The sequence below is a fragment of the Carcharhinus amblyrhynchos genome, unplaced genomic scaffold, assembly GCF_965287045.1.
Source record: "Carcharhinus amblyrhynchos unplaced genomic scaffold, sCarAmb.v2.hapA scaffold_37, whole genome shotgun sequence".
NCBI classification, from domain to species: Eukaryota; Metazoa; Chordata; class Chondrichthyes; order Carcharhiniformes; family Carcharhinidae; genus Carcharhinus; species Carcharhinus amblyrhynchos.
The window spans coordinates 10058186-10078443 of record NW_027649778.1 but is presented as its reverse complement, the minus strand read 5'-3'; the positions used below and the strand labels follow the sequence as shown (position 1 = coordinate 10078443).

General features: G+C 50.6%; 1 protein-coding gene across 1 annotated transcript; it reads right to left on the bottom strand.

Annotated features, from left to right (window-relative positions):
• Nucleotides 1-2733: 2733 nt before the first annotated feature.
• On the bottom strand, nucleotides 2734-19661 carry LOC145362182 (uncharacterized). Its single transcript, XM_080218235.1, has 6 exons — nucleotides 17690-19661; nucleotides 14856-15091; nucleotides 11697-11818; nucleotides 7965-8094; nucleotides 5345-5470; nucleotides 2734-2987 (listed from the first exon to the last, which is right to left on the bottom strand). The coding sequence occupies exons 1-6, from the start codon at nucleotides 19473-19475 to the stop codon at nucleotides 2853-2855; spliced, it is 2535 nt and encodes an 844-aa protein (XP_080074361.1). The 5' UTR covers nucleotides 19476-19661; the 3' UTR covers nucleotides 2734-2852.
• Between the last annotated feature and the right edge of the window lie 597 nt (nucleotides 19662-20258).

Sequence of the window (20258 nt, the reverse complement as noted above, 5' to 3'; positions counted from 1 at the left end):
GCGTTCACATCATTCCTGTGGTGCCCAGAATCGGGGACAATACTCAAGTTGAGGCCTAATTTGTGACTAGTAAGGGTCATCCAAGATAGTACCAAGAACACAAACTGACTCCAACTGCCAATATATCCAGTTCAGCACCCCACAGGCCAGATTGAAAGGCTGAGCCAGGAGTCCCTCTTGTCCTCACTCAAATCTCCCTCTGGGTGCACGACACATCACTGAAATCACCCACACCAACACCACAGCCCAGCAGAGCTCCACCATCTCTTTATTTAGGAGACATAGGGATAGAGATCTTATCAAAGGACTCAGCAGGCAAGCATGGCCCTCAGTGACAGAGACTGGAAGACCCGAGGATCCAGTTCGTAGAATCCCTACAGTGCAGAAGGAGGCCATTCGGCCAATTGTGTCTGTACCAATCGAGCATCTTACCCAGGCCCCCCTCGATGCCCTCGGCCCGTTACCCCACTAATCTCCCTAACCTACACATCTCTGGACACTAAGGGACAATTTCTTAGCGTGGCCAATTCACCTAACCCGCACATCTTTGGACTGTGGGAGGAAACCGGAGCACCCAGAGGAAACCCATGCAGACACGAGGAGAATGTGCAAACTCCACATAGACAGTGACCCAAGCTGGGAATTGAATCCGGGTCCCTGGTGCTGTGAGGCAGCAGTGCTAACCACTGTGCTTCTATGCCACCTGTTTAGCTTGGTTCACTGAATGGTCAGCACTAAATTTAGCCTGTGTGTGTGAGAGCAATTGTGTGCATCCGTGCCTTAGTGTGTGATTGCTAACATCTGTGTGTGTCAGAGAGCAATTGTGTGCATCCGTGCCTTAGTGTGTGATTGCTAACGTCTGTGTGTGTCAGAGAGCAATTGTGTGCATCCGTGCCTTAGTGTGTGATTGCTAACGTCTGTGTGTGTCAGAGAGCAATTGTGTGCATCCGTGCCTTAATGAGTGAGATTGCTAATGTCTGTGTGTGTGTCAGAGTATAAGAGTGTGTGGTGTGTACTTTATGTATGAGAGTTAGTGTGTGTGTGGGTATTTGTGTGAGTGTTGGTTTGTGAGTGAGTGTGTAAATAAGTGTGAGACTGCTAGTGGGTGTCAGTGTATGTTTGTGTGAGTTTTAGTTGACTGAGTGTCAGTGTTTATGTCAGTGTGTGTGAGAGTGTCTGCTAGATTGTGGGTGAGTTAAAGTTTGTGTGTCAGTGTGTGAATGAGCGCTTGTCTGTGTGGATGAGTGTGCATATGTGTGTGTGTGTGCGTGTGCATTTGTGAGCGTGCATATGTGTGTGTGCAAATGAGTGTACATACATGTGTGAGTGTGCATTTGTATCTGCATATATGTGTGTGTGTGCATGTGTGAATGTGCATGTGTGTGTGAGTGTGCATTTGTGAGCGTGCATATGTGTGCGTGCATATGAGTGTACATACATATGTGAGTGTGCATTTGTGTCTGCATATATGTGTGTGTGCATATGAGTGTACATACATATGTGAGTGCATTTGTGAGCGTGCATATGTGTGCGTGCATATGAGTGTACATACATATGTGAGTGTGCATTTGTGTCTGCATATATGTGTGTGTGCATATGTGTGTGTGTGCATATCTGTGTGTACGTGCGTGTGTGTGTGCATATGTGTGTGAGTGTGCATATGTGAGTGTGCATATGCATGAGAGTGCATGTGCATGTGTGTCTGAGTGAGTGTGCATTTGTGAGTGTTCATATGTGTGAGTGAGTGAGTGAATTGTTGGGCCTGATATTAAGGCTCCCATTCAGCACCCAGAATCTCCAAAGCTTCCATGTGAAGCAGCCCATTTGACGAAGACACATTGCTCTTGTGTCGAGTGGCCAGTTTGATTGAGGATGGGAGTCTGTGCCCTGCCCGTTGGAGGCCTTTCAGAAGATAAAAGGCCAAAACCATTGTGCACAAATAATCTCCAGGAAAAACAGGGAGGGAAAGAGGGAGCCACACTGTGGAATGTTACAACGCGCGGAAGGTACAAATAAACTGTCCACTCCCATGCAGTCCACAATGGTGCCTTCCACACGGGACAATTCACACGCAGCGAGGCCCTTCCACGGGCTAATACCAGGCTTGCCTCTGAAGAAGGAGAAATGAGTGCCCAGAAACATTCGCTTAGCTCCGTTCTACTGATCTTCTCCTTCATATAGGTGAGTCCAGCAAACCAATCGTGTCAGCTCATCTGCAGGGTAATAGCTTCCCGCCGTCATTCCTGAGATTCCTCTCAATTCCAGAGTTTTTTTAAAATCAATTCATTTAATCCACATTCCACCAGCTGCCAGGATGGGATTCGAACCCGTGTCTCCCTTGCTGGATTACCAATCCTGCAACATTACCACCAGCTCCCCAGAATCAGAGCTAAGGATGGGAACTCAACGCGTGTCCTGGAGGGAGGGAGGGAGGGAGCAGGGGGTTTAAAAAATATTCTTCTCAGATGCTGACGCACAGTGGAGAGTAAAATACTGACCATCCATTTCGTGCTCTATCCTATGCATAAGAAAGGCTTGCATTCATCTAGCACCTTTCACACCCCGAAGCACTCTACAGCCAATGAAACGTGTGGTTACTGTTGCAACGTGGTGGTGGATTGGTGCACAACCTCTCCTGAGCCTCAAGTTCAGTCGCATTGTGTCTGGATCTGCCCCCCCCCCGGCACCCCTACCCTCAAACCGTTCTGGGAGTCCCCTCCCCCCCCCAAAAAAAAACTAAAACAGCCCCGTTAAATAATGACAGACATGGTCCCAGAGGCAGACTTGGAGGCCTCGCGAACAAAGACTTGATGGAGAAAGAGGCAGAGTGGACGAGCGTGGCCTCTGCTCCACTAGGCCGTGAAGTTCTTGTTGAAGTCGTAGGAAGTCTTGCTTTTCCCATTCCTGTCAGCCTGTGTCCAGTGGTGAAAGAAGGCCTGGATACGGTGGGTGGGGCTGAGGCCGTTCTGGAGCGGAGGGCCGGAGTTCTGGAACAGAGAAGGACAGAGCGGTGATGCCCAGCGATGATGCCGCCTCAAACCCCTCCCCCCACCCCCCGGTGTCCAATGGCCGATGGTGCACAGAATCTAAAATTCACCCCTGACTTCTCACCACCACCACCACACCCCCACCCTACCCCCCGCCACCCCGAACCCCCCCTGCAAAGTGTCAGCCTGCAAAACCCTTCCAAACGTGTCAGTGGGCTGGCGATAAGATCGGGAGAGACTCCAGGTCAGCCACGCTGAGGAGAGGAGCCCCTCGAGTAGTAAACCTCCTGGCAACAGACTAGCGACCTGCTCCGGGAATCACCAGCTTTGGTAACAGACAAAAGTCTACCTTAGTGTGCCACTAGGAGGAGTAAGAGAATTGGAATGGATGGAGCTTTAACCCCTATCTAAACCTGTGCAGTACCTTTCCTAGCAATGTTTGATAGGGACAATGTAGAGGGAGCTTTACTCTGTATCTAACCCCGTGCTGTACCTGTCCTGGGAGTGTTTGATGGGGACAGTGTAGAGGGAGCTTTACTCTGTATCTAACCCCGTGCTGTATCTGTCCTAGGAGTGTTTGATGGGGGACAGTGTAGAGGGAGCTTTACTCTGTATCTAACCCTGTGCTGTACCTGTCCTGGGAGTGTTTGATAGGGACAGTGTAGAGGGAGCTTTACTCTGTATCTAACCCTGTGCTGTACCTGTCCTGGGAGTGTTTGATGGACAGTGTAGAGGGAGCTTTACTCTGTATCTAACCCCGTGCTGTATCTGTCCTGGGAGTGTTTGATGGGACATTTTGATCCAACTGAGCAGCTTGCTAGGTCATTTCAAGAATCTGTTAAAAATCAGCCATTCAGATGAAGGGAATTTCACAGCTTGGGGCCCAGGACATCTGGAGGCATGGCCGCTAATGGTGGAATGATTAAAATTGGAGATATCCAAAATTGGTTGAGTGTAGATATCTTGGAAGGTTGAGTGAGATTAAGAGATAGGGAGTGGTGAGGAAACAGTGCGATTTGAGTACAAGAATAAGACATTACAATAAAAGGAAAATCCTTCTGGAAATCAGAAATATCAACAGAAAATGCAGCGGGTAACATGGTGGCAAATGGATAGTACTGCTGCCTCACGGCTCCAGGGACCCAGGTTTGATTCCCAGATTGAGTGACTGTCTGTGTGGAGTTTGCGCATTCTCTCTGCATCTGTGTGGGTTTCCTCCAGGGGTTTCAGTTTCTTCCCACAGTGCAAAAGACGTGCTGGTTAGGTGGATAAATTCTGTGCTAAATTCTCCCTAAGTGTACCCGAACAGGCACCAGAGTGTGGCGACTAGGGGATTTTCACAGTAACCTCATCGCAGATATTGTAAGCCTTCTGATGACCCGGATAAATAAACTCTACAACAATCTGTGGAGAGAAACAGAGTTAACGTTTCGAGTCCGTATGACTTCTTCTTCTGCTCTGAAGCTGGATCAAGTTGGACTGGAAACTGTACCTCTGTGTCTCTCTCCACAGAGCTGTTGAGATTTTCCAGCATTTTCTGTTGATTGTTGAAGAATTTTATAATGGAGATTGGCGCCAATGTTGATTGGTAAGCACTGGGGATGATGGGCGAATGGGGCTTCGGAGGTTTGAGAAAGTGGTACAAGGCTTAACCATCTCTCTCACTATTTTGTGCAGAGAGTGCCCCTTTTTTTATTCATTTGTGGGACATGGGTGTCGCTGGCTGGGCCAGCATTTATTGCCCACCCCTAGTTGCCCGACGGCAGTTGAGAATCAACCATTGCTGTGGCTCTGGAGTCACATGTAGGCCAGACTGGGTAAGGACGGCAGATTTCCTCCTCGACAGAACACTAGTGAACTAGATGAGTTTTTCCACCAATTGACAGTTAAAGTTAATTTATTAGTCCCAAGTAAGGCTTACATTAACACTACAATGAAGATACTGTGAAATTTCCCTAGTCGCCACACTGCAGCATCTGTTTGGGTCAATGCACCCTAACCAGCACGTCTTTCAGACTGTGGGAGGAAACCAGAGCATCTGGAGGAAACTCAGGCAGACATGGGGAGAACGTGCAAACTCCACACAGACAGTGACCCAAACCAGGAATTGAACCCGTGTCCCTGGAGCTGCGAGGCAACAGTGTCTAACCACGGTGTCGCCCCATCTATAGGTTCTTAATTCCAGATTTTGATTGCAAATTCTGCCATCTGCTGCGGCAGGATTCGAACCCGGGTCCCCAGAACATTAGCTTAGTTTCTGGATCAATAGTCCAGCGATAATACCACTAGGCCATTGCCTTCCCATTTAATTAGGCTGCCATTTTGAGAGGCAACCTTGTAGTTCTAAACTGCCATACCTTAATGAACATTAACTCCTTGTAATCCTGGTCCGAGCTAACGGGGGAAGACTGCAACTCCCTCGTTGTCTCTCTGGAGAGCAGTGGGGAAGAGTCCAGTGTTCTCATCTGAGCTCCGAGTGTCTCCTGGAATGTTGGAATGAGAGGGGAGAGGCCAAGAGTTTGGCAAGGAAATGTTGGAGAGATAATTCAGCAGGAGAGGGAGTGCAGAAAGAGAGGGAAAGGAGCAAAGAAAAAGGATGGGGAGAAGAGAGGAGAGAAAGAAGAGAGCATGACGAAAGGAGAGTGAGAGAAAGGGAAAGTCAGTTGAAACAGGGGAAAAAGAGCACATGAAAAGTTAAATAAAACCATGGTTAGGCTGCATTTGGAGTATTGCATGCAGTTCTGGTCGCCACACTACCAGAAGGACATGGAAGCTTTGGAGAGAGTGCAAAGAAGGTTCACCAGGATGTTGCCTGGTTTCGAGGGTGTTGGCGATGAGGGGAGGTTGGATAAACTAGGATTGTTTTCACTGAAATGACAGAGGTTGAGGGGAGACCTGATAGAGGTCTCCAACATGATGAGAGGCACAGACAGGGTGGATAGTCAGAGGCTTTTTCCCCAGGGTGGAAGTGTCAATTACGAGGGAGCACAGATTCAAGGTGAGAGGGGGAAAGTTTAAGGGAGATGTGGGTGGGGGGGGTAGTTTTTCCCGCAGAGAGTGGTGGGTGCCTGGAACGCGCTGCCAGAGCAGGTGGTGGAATTAGGCTCATTAGCGACATTTAAGAGGCATCTAGATGGGTAAATGAATAGGGAGGGAATAGAGGGATAGGGTAAGGGGAGAAGGTTTCATTTTTAGTTTAGTTAGGACATCATGGTCAGCACAGGCTTGGAGGGCCGAAGGGCCTGTCCCTGACCCGTACTTCTCTTTGTTCTTTGTTAAAACCGATTGGAGTAGGAATAGGATTAGAATGGGAATAAGAAGCAGAAAGAAATAAATTGTCAGCTGAAGTCAGACAGCCGATAAATAATTGGATGGTACACAGTGTTTGAGGTCATCTCAGCCTCAGGATATTATGCCCCAGTCCAGGGCACCACCCCCAAAACCCCACGTTCCTGGGCAACCTCCCTCCAAACCAATGGATGGTCAACATCTGGGTATCTCAAACTTTAGATCACAAGATATTAAACCCTCCCCCTCCCCCCCGGGACCCTCCTCTATCCCTCACTCCGTCTTTCCCTCCTTCCCTCCCCCACTCCCTCCTTCCCTCCCTTTCCCACTCCCTCTCTCCCTCCCTCCTTCCCCCACTCCTCTCCCCCTCTCTTTCCTCCCTCCCTCCTCCATTTCCCCCTCTCCCTCCCTCCACCACTTTCTCCCTCTTTCCTTCCCTCCCCTGCCACCCCCAGCTCCTGGGACATCTCCCCTGCTCAGGCGACCTCCAGCAGCATCCCCCCCCCCTCCCAAGTTCTGGGCAAGCCTCTAGGCAGCCCTTCCTGCTCCCCGCCCCCCACAACAAGCCCAGGGCATCACCTCAGCATGGGAACATCACCCCATCCCAAGCACCAACTCCCTCCCTGCCCCTTGCCAAATCCCAGGAAACGTTTCTACCCCCCCCCCCCCAGTCCCCAGTCCCCATCCCGGGTGGGGTGTCACCCCACAACTCATCCCTCCTTCTGGGCAATGCCTGACCAGGTGTCCACCCTCCACACCCAGTCACTGCCCCAAGCCAGCAGATTTTGCACAGCTCCAGCACATCCGTGCAGCCTCGGGCGGCCTACATTCCCTAGCAGTGGGCACCACTCCACCTCCCCACCGCCCCCCCCCCCCCCCCCCCGCCCCCCCGAGAGAACTTCCAGCCCTGGCAACAGCACCTGCCGATAGTAGTCATGTTGTGGAGATGCCGGCGTTGGACTGGGGTAAACACAGTAAAAAGTCTGACAACACCAGGTTAAAGTCCAACTGATTTATTTGACAGTAAACCCACAAGCTTTCGGGGTTTGCTCCTTTGCCAGGTGAATGGAGAGTTCTGGCCTCAGACAGAGCATATAACAGCACAGACAGTGTACAGATTACTGATTAGAATGCGAGTCTTTACAACTAACCTGCTATTCAGGTCTTAAAGATGCAGTCTCGCTGAGCAGAGACTGAAAGCCAAGTTCCGCACACATGAGGACGGTCTCAACTGGGATCTTGGGTTCATGTTGCACTCTGTAAGCCCCCATAACTTGCCTGGGTTTGCTAAACCTCACTTACTGTACTGTCTGGAGACAATACACATCTCTTTAACCTGGGCTTAATGCTCCTTCCACTCACATTGTTGGCCTCTTTAAGACTTGAATAGCAGGTTAGTTGTAAAGACTTGCATTCTAATCAGTAATCTGTAAACTGTCTGTGCTGTTGTATGCTCTGTCTGAGGCCAGAACTCTCCATTCACCTGAAGAAGGGGCAAACCCCGCAAGCTAGTGACTTTACTATCAAATAAATCGGTTGGACTTTAACCTGGTGTTGTCAGACTTCTTACTGAATCAGCACCTGCCCCAGGGCATTGTCAGAGAATGGTGAAAAACGAGATTAGCTTATCCAAATCCAGTGTCTGGAAACAGTGAAAGGACCTCTGCTCTCTGCGGTGTCATCACTCACCGTGCGTGCGGGGTCCACGCACAGCGACGCGAGGAGGTGTTTGCGACTCTGGCAGTCTGACCATCTATATTTCAGCCCGACAGCCTGATCAGCATTTTGCAGTGAATCCCACAGATCCCGGGCCTGTACACTGCAACAGAACCACAGCAAAGTTTAAACTTTATTTATTAGTGTTTACGTTAATAATAGAAGTTACAGGGAAAATCCTGTAATCTTCACACTCTGGCACCTATTCAGGTACACTGAGGGAGAATTTAGCATTGCCAGCTCAGCTATCAAGCATGTTTTGGACACTAAGGGGCAATTTAGCATGGCCAATCCACCTAATCTGCACATCTTTGGACACTAAGGGGCAATTTAGCATGGCCAATCCACCTGACCTGCACATCTTTAGACACTAAGGAGCAATTTAGCATGGCCAATCCACCTAATCTGCACATCTTTGGACACTAAGGGACAACTTAGCATGACCAATCCACCTGACCTGCACATCTTTGGAACTAAGGGGCAATTTAGCATGGCCAATCCACCCAACCTGCACATCTTTAGACACTAAGGGGCAACTTAGCACAGCCAATCCACCTAATCTACATATCTTTGGACACTGAGAGGCAATTTAGTGCCCAATCCACCAAACCTACACATCTTTAGACACTAAGGGGCAATTTAGTGCCCAATCCACCTAACCTACACATCTTTAGACACTAAGGGGCAATTTAGCATGGCCAATCCACCTAACCTACACATCTTTGGACACTAAGGGGCAATTTAGCACGGCCAATCCACCTAATCTACACATCTTTAGACACCAAGGGGCAATTTACCATGGCCAATCCACCTAACCTGCACATCTTTAGACACTAAGGGGCAATTTAGTGCCCAATCCACCTAACCTACACATCTTTAGACACTAAGGGGCAATTTAGTGTGGCCAATCCACCTAACCTTCACAACTTTGGACACTAGGGGGCAATTTCAGACTGTGAGGGGAAACCAGAGCACCTGGAGGAAATCCACGCAGACACAGGGAGAACGTGCAGACTCCGCACAGACATTGACCCAAACCGGGAACTGAACCCGGATCCCTGGCGTGTGAGCAGCAGTGCTAACCACTGTGCCACCAGGGTTACTAGGCACAGTGCAGTACACTTCACCAGGAACCTGGAGTATACTCTGAGATATCCAGAACATTGGCTGAGTTTCTGGATTAATGATCTAGCAATAAATCCACTGGGTCATTGCCTCCCAAAAAATGACAACTGATCATAGAACCCTACAGTGTAGAAGGAGGCCATTTGGCCCATTGGGTCTGCACCAACCACAATCCCACCCTGACCCTATGCCCCCATGCATTTACCCCGCTAATCCCCCTGACACTAAGGAGCAATTTTGCATGGCCAATCCACCTGACCTGCACATCTTTCGGACTGCGGAAGGAAACCGGAGTACCTGAAGGAAACCCATGCAGACATGGGGAGAATGTGCAAACTCCCAGACAGTGACTCAAGCCAGAAATCAAACCGGGGTCCCTGGCACTGTGAAGCGGCAGTGATAACCACCTGATGCTAGAACAATTGTTAATTTTAAATCAGAGATCGATTAGGGATTAGGGGATATGAGGGCAAAGGTCACAGATGTAAGTCATAGGTCAGCCATGATCTCATTGAATGCTTTGTTCTGATGACTATGTGATAAAATCAAGTGTTTTCAGATAAGACTTTGTGCAGGGGTCAGAAACATTGAACTCTTTTCTCTAGAAAAGGAAGTGTTGAGGTGGGGGGGTGACCTGATAGAATTATGAGGGGGTTTGATACGATAAATGTGGAGATGTTTCCATTTTAGTGGAAAGTCCAGAATGAAGAGGTCATTAATAGTCTGTAATAAATCTAATTTAAAAAATCAGGAGGAACTTCTTTATCCAGAGGGTGTTTAGAATATGGAACTTGTTACCAGAAAGAGTTGAGAGGTACTTTGAGGGAGAAAGGAAAGGGGGGAGGTGGTGACATCGGACGCCAGGGGTAATGCTGTGGAGACCAGGGTTCAAATCCCACCACGGCCGATGGTTAAATTTGAAATCAATAAATAAAAACCTAGAATGTCGACCAAATAAAAAGTATTGTTGGAAAAACCCATCTGGTTCACTAATGTCCCTTTAGGGAAGGAAATCTGCCGTCCTTACCTGGTCTGGCCTACACGTGACTCCAGAGCCACAGCAATGGGGTTGACTCTCAACTGCCCCCTGAGACGGCCGAGTGAGACATTGAGTTCAAGGGGCAATGAGAGTTGGACAGCAGTGGCCCTGCCAGCGATGCCCACTTCCCACGAATGAATAATTAAAATATAATCAAAAGTCGAATTGAAAGGTTGAGATGAAGTGGGGTGGAACATGGACCTGTTGGGATGCTTGGCCTCTCTCTGTGATGTTAACTCTATGTAACATGTCCAGCAAACATGGGACATGTGACTGGGGTTAGCAGCCTCCTGTGATGCTGTAACTGTAATTATTTTAAATTCTTCATTCATTGTATGGGACATGGGTGTCGCTGGCTGGGCCATCATTTATTGCCTATCCCTAGTTGCCCGAGGGGCATTTGAGAATCGAACACTGCTGTGGCTCTGGAGTCACATGTAGGCCAGACCCGGTAAGGACAGCAGATTTCCTTCCGTAAATCAACAATGGTTTCATGGTCACCGCTAGACTTTTTAATTCCAGATTTATTGAATTCAAATTTCACCTGCTGCTGTGGCGGGATTCGAACTTGGATCCACAGAACATTATAGAGTCATAGAGGTTTACAGCGTGGAAACAGGCCCTTTGGCCCAACTTGTCCATGCCGCCCAATTTTTACCACTAAGTCAGTCCCAATTGCCCGCATTTGGCCCATACCCCTCTGTACTCATCGTACCCATGTAACTATCGAAATGCTTTTTAAAAGACAAAATTGTACCCGCCTCTACTACTACCTCTGGCAGCTTGTTCCAGACACTCACCACCCTCTGTGAAAAAACTGCCCCTCTGGATCCTTTTGTATCTCTCCCCTCTCACCTTAAACCTATTCCCTCTAGTTTTAGACTCCCCTACCTTTGGGAAAGAAGGTTGACTAGCTGATCTATGTCCCTCATTATTTTATAATCCTCCTACACTCCAGAGAAAAAAATCCCAGTCCATCCAGCCTCTCCTTAAAACTCAAACCATCAAGTCCCAATAGCATCCTAGTGCAGAAAAGATTTACTATTTCTAGTTTAATAATACCCTTCCATAATAGGGTGACCAGAACTGTATGCAGTATTCCAAATGTGGTCTTACCAATGCCTTGTACAACTTCAACAAGACGTCCCAACTCCTGTATTCAGTGTTCTGACCAATGAAATCAAGCATGTCGGATGTCTTCTTCACCACTCTATCCACCTGTGAATCCACTTTCAAGGAGCTATGAACCTGTACCCCTAGATCTCTTTGTTCTATAACTCTCCCCAACGCCCTACCATTAACTGAATAAGTCCTCACTTGCATTTGATCTACCAAAATGCATCACCTCATATTTATCTAAATTAAACTCCATCTGAAATTCATCAGCCCACTGGCCCAATTGATCAAGATCCCATTGCAATCCGAGATAACCTTCATCACCCTGAATCTCTGGATTACTGGTCCAGTGACAATACCATTACTCCACCACCTCCCCTAATGTAAGCACGGTGTGGAACATTTGAACAGACAGTTCACTGTACCTCATGAATCCTTCGCCCACCTTCTCCGCGCCCAGCAGCTGTCCCAGGGGTGGGATTGGGTCTCTGGAGCTTGTGGACGAGACAGTGGGGAAACAGCATTGAAACACCGAGTCCAACCCAGGCTGCAAAACAAACACAGGCTACTCAGTACAGACAGACAGGGCAACAATCGCAGCAAGTTCAAGAGTACCCTCAGAATGAGAATCCCTTTCTTGTTCCAATTTACACCCTTGTGTAGCAAAGGCAGGTTATGCACAATGGCATGGTGGTTAGGACTGCAGCCTCACAGAGTCAGGGACCTGGGTTCGATTCCAGGCTCGGGTCACTGTCTGTGCAGAGTCTGCACATTCTCCCTGTATCTGCGTGGGTTTCCTCTGGGTGCTCCAGTTTCCTCCCACAGCCCAAAGATGTGCAGGTTAGGTGCGTTGACCTGAGCAGGTGCCAGAGAGTGGCGACGAGACGAATTTCACAGTAACTTCATCACAGTGTTAATGTAAGCTTTACTTGTGACTAATAAATTAACTTTACATCCTGCGTCCTTGAGATTAATCTGTTTACCGTGTTTCCAGTGAGTTACGCTCACCCATCCTTCCTGTGCTGGCCAATATTGGCATCCAGTCTGGCAGTGTCTCAAAGGTGTTCTAATCCCTCAGATATCCCTCCTTCCCATTCCCAGCACTGAGAGAGACCCAGGGGTGCAGGTACATAGTTCCTTGAAAGTGGCGTCACAGGTAGACAGGGTGGTGAAGAAGGCATTTGGAACACTTGCCTTCATCAGTCACAGTATTGAGTACAGGAGTTGGGACGTTACGTTACAAGACATTGGTAAGGCCACATTTGGAGTACTGCGTACAATTCTGGTTGCCCTGCTATGGGAAGGATGTTATTAAACTGGAAAAGGGTGCAAAAAAAGATTGACAAGGATGTTACTGGGACTGGAAGTATTGAATTATAAGGAGAGGCTGGGTAGGCTGGGAGTTTCTTTTTCTGGAGCGTAGGAGGATGAGGGGGTGACCTTATAGAGTTTTATAAAATCATGAGGGGCATAGATGAGGTGAGTAGCCGAGGTCCTTTCCCCCAGGGTAGGGGAGTCCAAAACTAGGGGGCATAGGTTTACGGGGAGGGGGGGTTAAATTTAAAACGGACTTGAGGGGCAACTTTTTCACACGCAGGATGGTGTGTGTATGGAATGAGCTGCCAGAGGAGTGGTAGAGGTGGATACAATTACAACACTGAAAAGACATTTCGCGAGATACATGGATAGTGGGATTGGGGCCAAACACAGGCGAATGGGGCTAGGTCAGTTCAGGAAACCTGGTTGGCGGGGCCAAAGGGCCTGTTTCTGTGCTGTACATCTCTATGACTTTATTTCTGTGACCTCCTCCAGCAGAATTCTGCCTTGCTACAATTCTGACCGCTTGAGAATTACCTTCAACCCACCATTCGCAGCCGTACCTTCAGCTGCCTGGGCCCTAATTATTGGAGTTCCTCCATCAACCTCTGCACCTCACTCTCCGTCTTACCACCTCCTGCCTTGATCAAACTTTCTGGTCACCTGTCGTGATGGCTTGGCACCATTTTCTTCTGAGTGCACCCTTTGACACATCTTGGGAAATTAACTCCTTAAGGAACTTTTCCCAACGTAAGCAGGGTAATGACATCTCATGAAGCTTGATCCTTCACCCTTGTGTCTGGTCTAGTTCACTGTTTTATCAAAGTCTCCAAGGCATTGGATGAACACTTAGGAAATTTGTCATGTCCGCTGTGGCTCTCACCAACTTTTACAGAAGCACCATAGGAGGCATTCTTTCTGGTTGTATCACAGCTTGGTATGGGCTCCTGCTCTGCCCAAGACCACAAGAAACTACAAAAGCGAATATAGCCTGATCCATCACACAAACCCGCCTCTCATCCATTGACTCTGTCTACACTTCCCACTGCCTTGGCAAAGTAGCCAGCATAATTAAGGACCCCACCCACCCTGGACATTCTCTCTTCCACCTTCTTCCATCAGGAAAAAAATACAAAAATCTGAGGTCACCTTCCAACCAATTTCTTCCCTGCTGCTGTCAGATTTTTGAATGGACCTACCTTGCATTAAGTTGATCTCTCTGTACACCTCAGCTGTGACTGTAACACTACATTCTGCACTCTCTCGTTTCCTTCTCTATGAACGTTTTGCTTTGTCTGTGTAGCACGCAAGAAACAATACTTTCACTGTATGCTAATGCATGTGACAATAATAAATCAAATCAAATCAAAGAAGCTACAAAGAATTGTGAATGTAGCCCTGGTGCGGCACAGTGGCATAGTGGTTAGCACTGCTGCTTCACAGCGCCAGGGATCCAGGTTCAATTCCAGCCTTGGGTCACTGCCTGCGAGGAGGCTGCACGTTCTCCCCGTGTCTGCGTGGGTTTCCTCCCACACTCCAAAGACGTGCGGGTTAGGTGGATTGGCCGTGCTAAATTGACGCTTAGTGTCAGGGGGATTAGCAGGACAAATACGAGGGGTTATGGGGATAGGGCCTGGCTGTGATTGTAGGCTCCATGGGCCGAATGGCCTCCTTCTGTAATGTAGGGGTTCTGTGGTAGCCCAGTCCATCATGCAAACCAACCTCCCATCCACTGACTCCGTCTACACTTCCCGCTACCTCTGAAAAGCGGCCAGCATAATTAAGGACCCCATGCACCCTGGACATTCTGTCTTCCACCTTCTTCCGTTGGGAAAAAGTCTGAGGTCACATGCCAACCCCGAACAGCTTCTTCCCTGCTGCCGTCAGACTTTCGAATGGACCTACCTCGCATTAAGTTGATCTTTCTCTACACCTTAGCTATGACTGTAACACTACATTCTGCACCCTCTCCTTTCCTTCTCTACGAACGGTATGTTTTGTCTGTATAGCACGCAGTAAACAATACTTTTCACTGTATACATGTGACAATAATAAATTAATCAATCAGGAGACAGAGCTAGCAACCTGCCAATCTGATTGGCTGCTGACTCCCTTTGGGGGAGGAGTTGCATAATGAAGTAGAAGGCTCACTGATTGGTCAGATGAAATGGGATAGGAGGAGGATCAGAGACAAGTTGGGCTAAATGGCCTATTTCTGCACTGTTAATTCTAAGTGAAGGGCTTCTTGTGTTTGGCACAACACTTACCTTGCCCAGTGACGACTCTGGAGATGCTTTTGGCTGAACTGTGTGCTGTGCCAACGCAGGTAACCACCACTTCCCTCCAGCACTGCACCGTGCATCTTCCCATCTGTGCAGTGGGAAAGCTTCAAAGCTCGTCTCCTGGGTTTGAGTGTCGTCGCTGCAAAAAGCCCTCCAGCCGCCTTCGGAACCAGCGGCGCTGCTGGGGGGACATGTGCTTCCTGCTGCTCTGCCTGCAGGGCCTAAAAGGATCGCACATCGGAGTTAAACACCCAGTACTACAGCTTCCCATTCCCACGGCACCACACAAAGCATCAGTCGGGATTCCCTGTTCACTCAATGGGCGGCACGCTGGCCCAGTGGTTAGCACTGCTGCCTCACAGCGCCAGGGACCCCGGGTTCAATTCCCGGCTCAGGTCACTGTCTATGTGGAGTTTGCACATTCTCCCCGTGTCTGCGTGGGTTTCCTCCAGGTGCTCCCATTTCTTCCCACATTCCAAAACATGTGCCAGTTAGGTGGATTGGCCATGCTAACTTGCCCCTTATTATTAGGGGGACCAACGAGGGTAAATACGTGGGGATGGGGCCTGGGCGGGAGAGAAGGCAGCCACATTGTTGAGTCTGGGGTCACATGTAGGCCAGACCAGGTAGGGACGGCAGATCTCCTTCCCTAAAGAGACACCAGTGAACCAGATGGGTTTTTCTGACAATGGTTCCACGGTCATCAGTAGATTCTTAATTCCAGATATTTTTTACTGAATTCAAATTCCACCAGCTGCCGTGGTGGGATTCGAACCCCGGTCCCCAGAACATTATCTGAGTTTCTAGCGATAATACCACTCGTCCGTCGCCTCCCCTTTAATCTTTTAAGGGTTATGCCTGCTTTTGTGAATCTCCCACTCCACAGGGAAGGAGTGATATTGTTACTGGACTAGCAATCCAGGAACCAAGGAGGAGAACCCAGGTTCGAATCCCACCGAGGCAGATGCCAAAATTTGAATTCAATCTGCAATTAAAAAATGATAACCACTGTTGATTGTCTATTAGGGAAGGAAATCTGCTGTCCTTACTGGGTCTGGCCTACATGTGACTCCAGAGCCACAGCAATGTGGTTGATTCTCAACTGCCCCTCTGAAATGACAGAGCGGGACACAAGGGCAATAAATGCTGGCCCAGCCAGCAACATCCCATAAATGAATTAAAATAAAGGCAAGTTATCTACCCTCCTCCATGTTTTAACCATAAGGAAGTGCGAACCAAGTCTGTCCTCAAAATGTGACTAAACTACCAAAACCAGAAGCCAACTTCAATCTCTGATCTGATGTGGAGGTGACAGCGTTGGACTGGGGTAAACACAGTCTGATCTGACCAGGGCAATAGTCGTCTCCATTTATTGGAAAGGGTACAGGAGGCCAATCCAGTAATAGCTTGCAAATGGCAATTAGAAAAATGGGAATAAGGAAAGCGTGGAGGAGTTAGACTAATTGCATAGCAGCACTTTCAAGGGCAGAATGGTCTCCTTCTAAGGAAGGATGTCCTTGCCATAGAGGGAGCGCAGCGAAGGTTTGCCAGGCTGGTTCCTGGGATGACCTGCTTACTGGGCAGGGGGGTTGGGGAAAGAGGAGGGAAAGGCAATTCTTCTGCAGAAATCTTTGATGTAAAAACCAATCCAGTGGGAGGTGGTGAGTGAAAGGATTATTGCTCCATGCTGGGAAGGAGATAGACTAGACTGACAGCCTGAGTGGGTGTGATCAACTACCTCCAGTCACCACAGACCCTCACACTCAATCATAGAATCCCTACACTGCCGAAGATGCCCATTCGGCCCATCGAGCCTGCACCAATACAATCCCACCCAGATCCTATCCCCGAAATCCCATGTATTTCCCCTGCTAGTCCCCCTGACACTAACAGGCAATTTAGCATGGTCAATCCACCCAAACTGCAGATCTTTGGACACTAAGGGACAATTTAGCATGGCCAATCCACCTAACCTACACATCTTGGAACATTAAGGGGCAATTTAGCATGGCCAATCCGCCTAACCTGCACATCTTGGAACATTAAGGGGCAATTTAGCATGGCCAATCCACCTAACCTGCACACTTTGGACACTAAGGGGCAATTTAGCATGGCCAATTCATCTAACCTACATGTCTTAGGACACTAAGGGGCAATTTAGCATGGCCAATTCATCTAACCTACATGTCTTAGGACACTAAGGGGCAATTTAGCATGGCCAATTCATCTAACCTACATGTCTTAGGACACTAAGGGGCAATTTAGCATGGCCAATCCACTGAACCTGCATAACTTTGGGAGGAAACCGGAGCACCAGGAGGAAGCCCACGCTGACACGGGGAGAACGCACAGACAGTGACCCAAGCTGGGAATCGAACCCTGCTGCCTAGCGTTGTGAGGCAGCAGTGCTAACCACTGTGCCACCTTCCCCTTTTGTTTGGGGTGGATTTTGCGAAGGCAAAGTGGGCGTTCGCCTCTCGGCTGGAAGCCTCACCTCCTGGCCCACGTCCGTTAGACCACTTGACTTGTCCAGTCCGCTCCGGCTGAAACATTCCCACCAAGCTGCTGCTAACCGGCTTGATTCAACATGCCGGCGGGGTATATTACCCCTCCCTTTACACCGCCATTAGGGGTAGGGTCCAGCCTGTGCGACCTCAACCCCCACTAGCACGCCCAGTTCTGGGGGTACTCGCTTTTTACCATGAAGGTTCCCCCCGTCCCCACCTCACTACAGGGTTTCGCACCCCCCCCCCAATTTGGTTTGGTTGCCACGTTCTGGGACCCTCGCCTCCACGTTCTGCCGCTCGCCACCTCCTCACCTGGTTCTTGACTCCATCCAGCCGTCGCCTCGCTCTGCCGGTGCAGGCCGTCCCACTCCGGCCCCAGGGGGCCTGGGAACTCTGCCCAGTGCACCAGGTTCCCCGCCTTCTCGAAACTCCCAAACTCGTCGTCCTGTTCCTCGGCCTCCTCCTCCTCCTCCTCCTCCTCCTCCTCACAGTCACTCGCAGTGGCTCGCTCCCCGGCCCGGGCAGCGTCACGCAGCTGGGCCTGACCTCCCACCGTGACTGTTGCCACAGTTACCAGGCCTGCAAACCCGGCTCCCTCCTGGGTTTCTGACAGGTCCGTTGCTTTGGTAACCGTCCCTCCTGTGGCCTGGCTGCTCTGATCCCTCCATTGATGATGTTGACGGAGTTCTGTCTGTCCTTTAAATCCACCATCTTTGCAAACACACATTGCAGGTGGTGAGCTCCCGTCTTGTCCAGTTCCATGATAGGCCCTGCCTCCTGTCTCTGCTGTGGGACCAGCTCCATGATAGAGCCTACCCTCTGCCTCCGCTGTGGGACCAGCTCCATGATAGACCCTACCCTCTGCCTCCGCTGTGGGACCAGCTCCATGATAGAGCCTACCCTCTGCCTCTGCTGTGGGACCAGCTCCAGGATAGAGCCTACCCTCTGCCCCTGCTGTGGGACCAGCTCCAGGATAGAGCCTACCCTCTGCCTCTGCTGTGGGACCAGCTCCATGATAGAGCCTACCCTCTGCCTCTGCTGTGGGACCAGCTCCAGGATAGAGCCTACCCTCTGCCTTCGCTGTGGGACCAGCTCCATGATAGAGCCTACCCTCTGCCTCTGCTGTGGGACCAGCTCCATGATAGAGCCTACCCTCTGCCTTCGCTGTGGGACCAGCTCCATGATAGAGCCTACCCTCTGCCTCTGCTGTGGGACCAGCTCCATGATAGAGCCTACCCTCTGCCTCTGCTGTGGGACCAGCTCCATGATAGAGCCTACCCTCTGCCTCTGCTGTGGGACCAGCTCCAGGATATGGCCTACCCTCTGCCTCTGCTGTGGGACCAGCTCCTTGATAGAATCTACTCTCTGCCTCCACTGTGGGACCAACTCCAGGATATGGCCTACCCTCTGCCTCCGCTGTGGGACTAACTCCATGATAAGCCCTACCCTCTGCCTCCGCTGTGGGACTAACTCCATGATAAGCCCTACCCTCTGCCTCTGCAGCAGGACCAGCTCCAGGATATGACCTATCCTCTACCTCCGCTGTGGGACCAACTCCTTGATAGGCCCTACCCTCTGCCTCCACTGAGGGACCAACTTCATGATAGAGCCTACCCTCTGCCTCCGCCGTGGGACCAACTCCATGACACGGCCTACCCTCTACCTCCGCTGTGGGACCAACTCCATGATATTGCTCAAGGCATGCCTCTGCCGTGTGTCCAACTGGACGACTGGGCCCATTCTCTGCCTCCACTGTGCGACTAACTCCATGGCAGGGCCTATCCTTTCCTCCTACTGTGGATCTAGAGGCAACCCCACGTGGGCGGATTGGCCTCTGGGTATTGCCAATTCCCTCAAGGATGTCCCGGGCGTGGCGACCGGACAGCTGCCCGGTCCGGGAACTATCCTCGGCCAGTTTAAGAGGGCCCCGTCGCCGGCGGCAACCGCTGCCTTGCCGCTGTCCGTTGCCAGCCGGGCCGAGGGGCGGGATCCACAGGCTGTGCTCGGCCTGGGCCGGGGGAGGGAGCCGGCCCACCAAGTCCCCGGCGCCGGGTACCAGGCGGCCAGCACCGAAGAGTGGGCGACCCGACAGCATCATTTCCCTGGACACCCGGGTCCCTCCTCCGTTCAAAACCAGAGAGGGCCCCGAAACTCCATCCCCCGCCGCGCTGGGGTCTTGCCCAGTGCCCTCCGAACCCCCTGCTTGCTTCCCTGTGCTGGCATCCACCCCCACGGCTACGCTTAATGCAGCGTGGCAAAGAACCTCTCTCTGTCTCTCTCTCTCACACTGCCCACCCACGTCCCCCCATGCCCACCACCACCACCCCCCCGCCTTTGCTCACTCACAGTCTGCACGCACCGTCTGAATTCTGTCCCTCAAGGAAGACCCCCTCTACCCACCTCTGCTTCCCAACTGAGGACAACTCGAAACACCTTTCGTTTCCCCCCGCACCCCCCCCCCGCCCTCTTTCTTCAGCTCAGTTCTCAGGTTTCCAAGGGGAGACACTCTGTCTCCGCTGACTCCGGGGAGTTGCGGGGAGTGGGGAGGGTCACGTTCCGCACTGTGCAACGCCAATCGAAACACACAGCTGTCCGGGAGAAACAGTACGAGGCAGTGTTACATATCGAGGTCAGCACGGCTAACGTCTCCGGCCCACTTGACTCTAACCACCACCACCCCCCCCCCCCCCACCCCCCAACCCCCACTCTCCTCAGAGGATGAGAAGACTTGCATTTAGATAGCGACCGGGACCCTCCAATGATGTACGCTGCCCTCCCCCTTCCACCACCGCTGCCTGCCAGCAAGAATTTGGCGCTCAGCCAAAGTTTCATTCACTGCAGTGGGTCTGGAGAATCCCGGGCGCAGGGGCGAGATTGGAGA